The sequence below is a fragment of the Syngnathus acus genome, chromosome 4 (assembly GCF_901709675.1).
Source record: "Syngnathus acus chromosome 4, fSynAcu1.2, whole genome shotgun sequence".
Taxonomy (NCBI): domain Eukaryota; kingdom Metazoa; phylum Chordata; class Actinopteri; order Syngnathiformes; family Syngnathidae; genus Syngnathus; species Syngnathus acus.
Window position 1 is genome coordinate 3,420,092 of NC_051090.1, and position 9,077 is coordinate 3,429,168.

The following is a 9,077-nucleotide window of genomic DNA, read 5'->3' on the forward strand; positions in this document are numbered from 1 at the left end:
TAAAAAGTTGGCAAATTGTTGCTATCGTGTTTATTTCACGTTTCATCTGTGTTTGTTGATAGAAAATATCTTCCTTATATTTTTTCAGTATAGAGTCAGCGTCCTGCCACGAACAGCCAAATTGTGCGTAGAATTGACACCAACTAAAAAAAGTTAGTAATTGCCACTGAATAGCAGCAAAGTACCTCTTTTAAAAATAATTATTTGGCCTGAATAAAAGAAGCTCTTCAACTTCGGTTAATCATAGTTGCTTGGAACCAAGATGCCACTAGATGACGCAAAAGCAATATTTTTATATTTCACATGTCTTAGTACAGCAACTAATGTTCCTTCCAAAAAACTGCTAATATACTTTCTCGTCCCACTTTCCACCGGAAATTTGATACAGGATTGACGTTGAAATATATTTTTGGGTATTATAAAGTGTTTGTTTTGCTTGAGCAGGTCGAGTATTACAATTGATAATTCATCACCTCCACTAGAGGGCAGCAACGTACTGTGAAAGGCGTGGCGGTGACGTCATTTTCATGAGACGGAAGTAAGCAATACATCGCCGATGACTCTCATAAAACATATTTCTTTTTAAAATATTCACAAGACGACAAGCTAAAGATAAGGTGCGTATTTGTGTGGCTTACCTAATTTGACGTCTCATTTTTTTGCAATCCATCCAAACAGCATTCTGTTTCTAGTTTGTGAATGATCTGCCTGATGTTCACTGGGAATTGAGCAAATTAGGATGCAAACTCAAATTGATAAATCAAATCAGTTTTTCATTCACTTTGTTAATTGTGTCACATTACACAGATGCGCAGCTCGACTTGTAATTCCGTTTTAATGTCGCCTGTATGTGTTTTCGATACATGTAACAGTTTTGAATATCTGTCTTTATATGGCATTGCATACAGATACTGGGAAAGTCTTCTTCCTAAACAGTAAAAGATGGTGAGTGATACATCTTTATGTCAATGCCTCATCTTTTTTATTTGCAAATAACGTATGTAGACTTTTTTAAAAACAAGTCCTACCCAATAAATGAATGAGTGTGACATCCTTTCTTATCCATTTCATTGTTGACAGCACGGTCGAGTGAAGATAAAATCCACCGCCCAGCAAGAGGAGGAGAAAAAAAAGGAACGGGAGAAGAAATTGAAGATATACACGACAACACGAGATGCCTGTTTTACCAAGGTACTTGTTTGTTATGGAACTTGTGTCTTGTACAAATCCGAAATATATCATGGAAATGTTTACATAAATGTTTAATGGAGCTTTTGTCTTTCTATAGTGTGGGTCTGGAATTTATCACGGGCAATACTAAACCAATATGCTAAAATGTTGTCATGGCAGAGGAAGGACGGCATTTGCGATGAAGAGGCCATCCAATTGACCCAGCAGCTGCTATCATCAAACCCTGACTTTGCAACCCTTTGGAATTACAGAAGGGAGATCCTCATGCACCAGGAGACCATCAAGTGAGTTCATCCACCATTGTCTATGCCCCGTGAGGTGATTTAACATATTTGATTGACTTGTGCTTTCAGGGACGAGAGTGAAGTGCAAAAGATGTACCAGGCTGAGCTGTCTTTTCTAGAGTCTTGCCTGAAAGTCAACCCAAAGTCATACGGGAGCTGGCACCACCGAAGCTGGGTCTCGGAACGGGCGCCTCAAATGGACTGGGCCCGAGAGTTGAGCCTGTGCGACCGCTGCCTCGGCCTGGATGACCGCAACTGTGAGTGACAGAAGATCCTTTTACGCTTGCAGGATTTCTCCTGGCTCAAATTCAAGCAGAGGTGGTCCTATTCGGATTAATTCGCACTCCTCTTGGGGAGGGTCCGAAAAGAAAATCTGTCGGTCACCGAAAATAGGACAACATAAATAAATTGTTGGGTTATCGTGGAATTTTTGTAGTTTCAGTGCTGTCTTGAAATTTATTGAGTGAACAGCCCTGCGCTTGTCCGGACTCATCATGCCCACGTTTGGCTGTTTCCGCCAGTTCACTGCTGGGATTACCGTCGGATGGTTGTGAAGAAATCCGCCGTCCCCGTTGGAAAGGAGTTGGAGTTCACCGATCGTCTCATCGGTTCCAACTTTTCCAACTACTCCAGCTGGCATTACCGCAGTACCCTGTTGCCGCTGCTGCACCCGCAATCTCCCGAATCGGCCCCCCCTCCGGACTCCTCGCCGCAGTCGCACTCCCATCGCGTCTGTGAGGAGCAGTTGCTCAAAGGTATACCCGCTGCAGACGGTATTACACAGCACCCACCCACAGGGGGCAGTCTGAATCTACAAATTGAGTGACGTCGCAACAGAATGCTGCTGACTAATATTTTTCCACCCACACGGTTCAAAATGAGTAAGCGCGGATTTATTCTGTGGCGAACAAACGTTGCATGTCATTAAAGAAAGTGACGGCGACCGTAATGCCCTACTGTAATTCTCCACTATTTGCACCACTGGAGCAAGGCCAAAAGAGAACAAGTCTAAAGTAATTGACTCCCCCGCCTCGTGTTTATAATTGACGGTATTAAGAGTTTATACTAGAAGTTGAGTGAGGAAAAAAAAGGAAAGATGGGCCATTTTGGAAGTCTTCCATTTTAATAAAATAAAAGCACTCCAATTAGTAAGATTAGTTGAAAGATTAGTAAAATGATCATTTTTTAAAAATTGACATGTTGATATTTTTAATGCGCAATCATTTCAATGTGTTTTCTTTACCCCCTTTTTCAGAATATGAGCTTGTGCAGAACGCTTTCTTCACCGACCCCAACGACCAGAGTGCTTGGTTCTACTATCGCTGGCTGCTTGGCAGAGGTGTGTTTAAGTGTGTGTTTAAAATGTGCTCGTGTGTGTATGTTTAGCACAGTCCAATATTGTCTTCCAACGCAGTGATGGGCCCACCTTGATGCATGCATCTTTCTTTTTGCGTGACAGCCGAGCGTGAAGAGATGATAAGTTGTGTTTTCATTAGCCGGGATGACGAGAGGGTGGCTGTTGCCTTTTCGAGGCCAGTCCAGGTGAGTCATGAGCCTCTGTTTTTTTTTTTTGTTTTTTTTTTCTTCTTCTTTATAGTATGTTTACATTTTTTGGGCCTCGTATGCAATCATGCAGGTGCAGACCGTTGGCCTACTGCTTTTCCTGGACGGTCAGCCGCTGAAAGTGGACTGGAGGAGTGTCCACCCACGATTCAAACATAGTCCTGTCTGGGTATCCTTTTGTGTCCAAACTCAAATGAATTGCCGTAAAAATTTACAATGAGCAACTAATTGTTATCAAAATAATCGCTAATGATACCGGTCACTAAATTGTCGAACCAGAGATGCAAGTAAATTGCCAGCCATGGGCCAGAAAGATCTTCAGGCTTTGTTTTGGGCAGGAAAGTCCTATTGGGAAAAGAAACGCACCTCCATAGGCCAGATTGATGAGGAAAAGTTCCCTCTTAAGCCTACTAATAAGCAAATAGTCAGAGACAACAATCTAATGTCCTTGGAGGGACTATGTGATTGAGAATGCTTGATTTATCAACGCTTAGTGTGCCTCCCATTAGTGGCTTCAAATACAACAAAAATAAATTGATCGCTGTTGCTGTTAACAAGGTGTGTTAGTATGCACACTCGCGCAGTGGGACCTTTGGTACTCCCATGATCAATTGCTTTCAGTTATCCTTACTTTTTCAACTCCATTTATTCCCCCCCCCCCCTGTGTTTAAGCTTCTTAACCATGTCTCAGATATGCCAACTTCCCCCGGGATCCATCAGCGACATCGCTAACGAACACAATCTGGCGGTGCACTGGTCCGAGAAAGCCTCTCGTCGAGACTGCGCCCTTTACACCGGTCAGGCACTCATTGTATTCGTTCATCCCTTTGGGGGCAAAATGATTCCAATGGATCCGCGCCGAGAGCGAGTGTCGCATAGTTAGCCCCTTTACAAGGAGCACAGTAAGCCATATTAGAAAAAGAAGAATAGAAAATTTTGGTTAATTTTATGCAATTTTAACTTGCTAAATTGGGATCTTTAAAATGGCTCGTCATTGTTCTTTACAGAAACTGTCCCGATCAAAAGTACTAGCGGTATCGGTACTTGGTATCGGTATCTTTGATTACGCAAGAATTAATAACTGCGCTGCTATGGGTTTGAAAAACAGGCGTATTGAAACAAAACGAATCCAAGGTCCTTGCTCAGTCATATTTTAAAAGTGTTTCCTTCCTCAGGTCGAAATGAGAGCTGGTGCCGCGATTCTGCCACTGATCAGGAGCTCTTCAGGTCATGATTTGCAAGATGTTGAAAGTGTCCCTTTTCCCCTTCTTGGAACTCTTATTAGAATATAAAAGTTCTGTCTTTTTTTGTTTTTCGGTCCACAGGAGTGAGCTCTCTGTGGAGAAGAGTTCCGTGTTGCAAGCTGAGCTACAATCATGTAACCAACTGCTCGAACTAGAGCCGCTCAATAAGTGTAAGTGCTTTTTTATGCAATTTCTGTCAGCGCGTGTGCGTGTGTGTGTTTCACGGAGCGAGAAGCCTTATTTGCTGCTCGCTACGGTCGCGTCGCCGCTGCTGTTCGGAGCGATTAAGAAATAATACGTTTTTGGAAGCACCTTGCAGCAAGGGTGCACTTTTCAATCAGGTGAACTCACACAGTACAGATAAATATATTCCGACACTTGAATAATAGCACCTCGGGTTGGAAGTGGGATTTGAAGAAACATTTGAATTAGCGAACATTTTCGCTATTCGGGCTAGTGACAGACGTCATCATATCAGATCATAAAATAAAAATAAGTGATATATATTAAAATAAAAAAAATCCACATTTTGCTTGCGATATCAGGTTTTGTTGCAGATGTGCTGGCTCAACCCCCGGACCCTCTAGAGTGGACCGCCTCTCTCGGAAGAGGGCAAAGGTCTTGCCACTGGTCTCTGGCCAAGTAACAAGTGGCTTTTGGTTCATTTCAAAACTGGCTGCGGTTGTGTTTAATTGTCTTTGTGTGTGTGTGTGTGTGTTTTGTATTAGAACCTTGGCAGAGGTTGTATCATCGATAGCAGCTGCTGTCAGTCTCACAGGGTGTTCCAAAAATTGGACATCCTGAAATAGGACTATTGGACCGACTACTGAGCATTTGCTTTCTAAAATCAATACTAGGTTTTTTTTTTTAGGGTAATGTTTGACAGTAATATATTTCGGGATCCTAGTTATGAATATTTCTTGACATTTGGTGTTGATTTCCGGAGGTTATGTGTGTTTTTCTCCGCAGGGTGCCTGCTGACCATTATCCTACTGATGAGGGCTCTCGACCCCCTTGGCTACGAAAAGGAGACGCTCGCTCATTTCCAAACTCTCAAAGTAAGCAGCAGCAGCAGAAATTTGGTGTCCATCCCATTAAGCGGAGATGTATTCACACGCAACACGCTCATTACCTCTCCCTCCCTCAGGAAGTGGACTCCATGCGGACGGCCTATTACAGCGACCTGTGCAGCAAATTTTTGATTGAAAACACCATTTTGAAGATGGAGTATGCCGAAGTGCGCGTCTTCAGCATCTCCAACAAGGTTTGCGCACGCAATCCTCTCTCGCCCACCCCTCATGGAGTCATTTCTGACTATTTTCCCCCACATCTAACAGAACCTGACCACCTTGTGCCATTTGGACCAGCTGCTCCTTGTCACTCACATCAATTTTTCCTCAAACCAGCTACGGCGCATTCCCGCTCACTTCTCCATGTTACATTGCCTGGAGGTGAGAAAAAAGAAAAAAAACGGCAAATGCAATATTTGCCCTTGTTCTATTTGCTGGTGTTTGTTCTCTTGTGTGTGCTTTGCAATATGTCCCAATGCTCTCGATATTTTTTAGGTGTTAGATGCTGATAACAACTCTATAGAGAATTTGGAAGGAGTCTACCGCCTACCTAAACTGGAGGAGGTCCGCCTGAAGAATAACAGTATCCTTCTTGCTGCAGTATTTGCCTTAATTTACCACTAGAGGGCGCTTGTGGCGCTCCATTCATCATTTTCTTTCCCCCCATCATTTAATTTATTTATCCAAACATGCTATCTCTTGCGGCTGGCCTCATTAATTTCCTAATATATTTTCATAAAGCTTAAGTTGAAATTGAGTGATGGGTGGCCTACTTGTTAATTCGATGTGGTATTGCCTCCTCTTGCAGCCACTCTGTAAGCACATTTTGCATGTCCTTCCTCAACCAAATCGTGCTACTCCAACCGGAACCCTACTTGGGGTTCCTAACTAATTTTTAACAGCGTCATGCTGTCACACGGGCAGCGAATAAGCCATTTTTTTTTCGTACAGTTACAGTCCGTCTGCATCAGGGGGGGGGGGGCCAAGTGAAGCAGATCCTGCAGCTGAAAAAAAAAAAGTTTCAGGCCTGCAACAGCTACTTGGTAATGCTAATTAGCACCGGCAGAGAGAATTAGGTAAGCCAGTCGGACACGATGATTTGGCCAGTCTTCACTCCACCGGGTCCTATTTTTTTTTATTGTGCTTTATTGAGCCCATAAGGGAAATTGTCTTTACACAGAAAAGCAATGTCAGTCCTAATTACCAGATTGTCCATCTGCCATTGAAATTGACCTTGCAACGCTCGGCTAAATCTTCCCAGACTGAGCTACCGCCGCCAATTTGTTAATTCTTTGCCCAAATTAACAACTTTTTTTTTTCTTTTTACCCAAAGTTGCATTACGAGCGGTAAAGTCAACCTCGGTAAATAATCCCGAGAGTGTGCGATGTTGTGTTCTGTTTACATGTTATCATTACGCTCTAGGGAACATCAACGGCATTACGGGTGCCGAATGTTATATTTAATCTCCGCGCACAGTTGGCGGTGACTCAGGAAATGTGCGAATCGGGCCCGAGTGTGTCTGCTGCGAAAACAGGCGGGAGCATCTGACAGTGTGCAGAGAGCGACCATAAAAAAAAAATCAATTAATAAAAATAACAGAGTGGTTTATTTGCCACGCAATTAGCAGCCAAAACAGTGTAAATATATCACAGTGCTCTTTTTTTACACACTGTTACTCTTAAATAAAGTCTTCCTTGATTTGTTCCATTCCAAATCAATGTTGACTTTTTTTTTTTTTTAATTGCTAATCATTTGGATGTCCACAGCTAATATAGCTATTTCACAAAACAAACAAACAGACTTCATGAAGTCACCACGGCAGCTTCCCCCCTCCTCTTCATTTCTCACTTTAATCTCCGCAGCGATTAATGAGTTCTGAAGGTTAGGAGGCATTTACTCTGTCTTTGGTTTTCTTTGTTTGGACAGCCTCACCGTGTAAAGACGTCAACTGTAGTGAGTCAACACACCGATGTTGAAATAGCGTCTTTATTTTTTTTTTAATGATGGAAACGAAGGCTGCAGTAATGAACTCGGTCCAAACTTTGGGACCTTGTAGGAATTCAGCCAACAGGGCCGCTTCAAATCAAAATGGCTGCCTTCCCGTTCCATGTCGGTCACGGGGATGATTACACTCTTTCGTGTTGATCAGTAAAATCTAGGTCGGGGCTTTGGCTGGTCCAATAAAAAAAAAATCGAGGTGATGTGTGAAGGTTTTGGGACATTGTTCAAGTTATAATTCATGTTATTATTTTTGAATAAGCCTTAAATTGGATTTTCTAAAATGAAGTCATTATTTTTCCTCAAGAATGACACTTAAATCCTCAAATCCGCCGTTCCGAGAATTGAAACGTGCATTGTACAAGATTGCTTTATTATCCTTGGAAATCCTTGGATGACATTTGATGAATTTGTGAAAGCTCTATTTCCTCTCTCTATTTGGTATTATTGACCGTGTGTCGGCGTATTCACATCGCAGGTAAACAAAACAAAAGTCTTGATCTTTGACCCCGCACGCTCCAGACCTCTCCACGCTGGCAGCGCTCCGACCGCTCGCCACCTGCCCCAAGCTGCGGCATCTCGATCTCCGCGGCAACCCCGTCGCTCAGAACGCCGACGCCGAGTCGCATCTGGCGGAGCTCCTGCCTTCCTTGGCCTGTCTCCTGCTCTGATGTGCCGACGGTGGGCGTTGCGACCATCACTCAAGGATGATGCCGCCGTCGCTGCCGGCTGGTGTGCGAAGGAGTGAGTGGATCTTTTTTTTTTTTTTTTTCTTCCCAAGTGTGCTGTCACTCCCACTTGTTTGGTAGAAATGTGATCAAAACAGCCCCCACTCGTCTGAATGAAGGCAGATATCAAAACACCTGTAATGAAAAAAATGTGTCGTCCATGTGTGTGTGTGCGCGTGTGTGCGTGAGTCATCACTGTTTTTGTTTTTTTTTTGGTCAAAATGTGCGAATGAAGGTCTATTAATACCTCCGAGTCCAAATGCATGCTGCAACAGTGCCAATAATGGAACAAATTGACAGTGTGTGGATGGATCAGCGCCATCCCATTTTATAAGCTTTTAAGTCACTTAAAGCAACAGCAAGGAACATGATGGAACTCACCCAATGTGGTGCGACCATGTGAGCAAACCTCGCTGAGATCTAGCCCCCTAAAAAAAATAAAACTTTGCTTGACATCATCATTCCCAAGATTAAAACGCTGTCGGTGTAAATATTTATCAAAATGAATGCGGTTAATTTATCATGCACTTTGAATATCAACACTCAACATTCAGTTTTGCACTCAGCTTCACTACAAATTGTGGCGAAATGTTTCAAAGCAAACAAGCTTCAATGCTATTAGTTGTTTTTTTTTAACTTAAAATTCAATACAGCTGAACCGTGCTTAGCATTCCAATCAATTGGTCACTTCGATCGGCAACCTAAAATCACAACACTGTTTTTAACTGTAATGTTAGCGCTAATGTTAATTGCTCAAAAACTAACAATCCAACACCCCGATACCAAGACAAAAAAAATGATATCCGCACATTTCTTATTGTTGCTTTAACAGCCGCGGCTTATAAGTGACAATGGCGAGGTTTCCGACTTGTCACGTGTATTTCTGGTGGAAAACTTTTCCTGTACTTGTCAAGTGACGCACCCAGGCCTCACAAAACATTAAAGTGTGTCACTGTTGCCTTCAACGTCAAAGCTTCTTTTGTGATTTATCAATGAAT

The 9,077-nt window shown here is 42.8% G+C and overlaps 1 protein-coding gene across 2 annotated transcripts; it reads left to right on the plus strand.

The window, feature by feature from the left end:
* Positions 1-519: 519 nt before the first annotated feature.
* On the plus strand, positions 520-9,044 carry rabggta (Rab geranylgeranyltransferase subunit alpha). Of its 2 annotated transcripts, XM_037249803.1 has the most exons (17): positions 520-617; positions 909-945; positions 1,081-1,191; positions 1,351-1,475; positions 1,545-1,732; positions 1,997-2,230; positions 2,731-2,814; positions 2,935-3,017; positions 3,112-3,207; positions 3,730-3,835; positions 4,214-4,265; positions 4,364-4,452; positions 5,252-5,340; positions 5,430-5,546; positions 5,620-5,733; positions 5,848-5,935; positions 7,874-9,044. In XM_037249803.1, the coding sequence occupies exons 2-17, from the start codon at positions 943-945 to the stop codon at positions 8,020-8,022; spliced, it is 1,728 nt and encodes a 575-aa protein (XP_037105698.1). In that variant the 5' UTR covers positions 520-617; positions 909-942; the 3' UTR covers positions 8,023-9,044. The 2 variants fall into 2 exon arrangements, with proteins under 2 accessions (XP_037105698.1, XP_037105699.1); XM_037249804.1 differs by lacking the exons at positions 520-617; positions 909-945 and having other exon boundaries at positions 1,289-1,475.
* The last annotated feature ends 33 nt before the right edge of the window (positions 9,045-9,077 follow it).

What these genes read in the sequence shown, in the direction of transcription:
- rabggta (XM_037249803.1), top strand. An exon ending in CGGCCTGGATGACCGCAACT is followed by an intron (nt 1,733 to 1,996) that starts GTGAGTGACAGA and finishes TGTTTCCGCCAG; the next exon opens with TTCACTGCTGGGATTACCGT. An exon ending in TCGCTGGCTGCTTGGCAGAG is followed by an intron (nt 2,815 to 2,934) that starts GTGTGTTTAAGT and finishes TTTGCGTGACAG; the next exon opens with CCGAGCGTGAAGAGATGATA.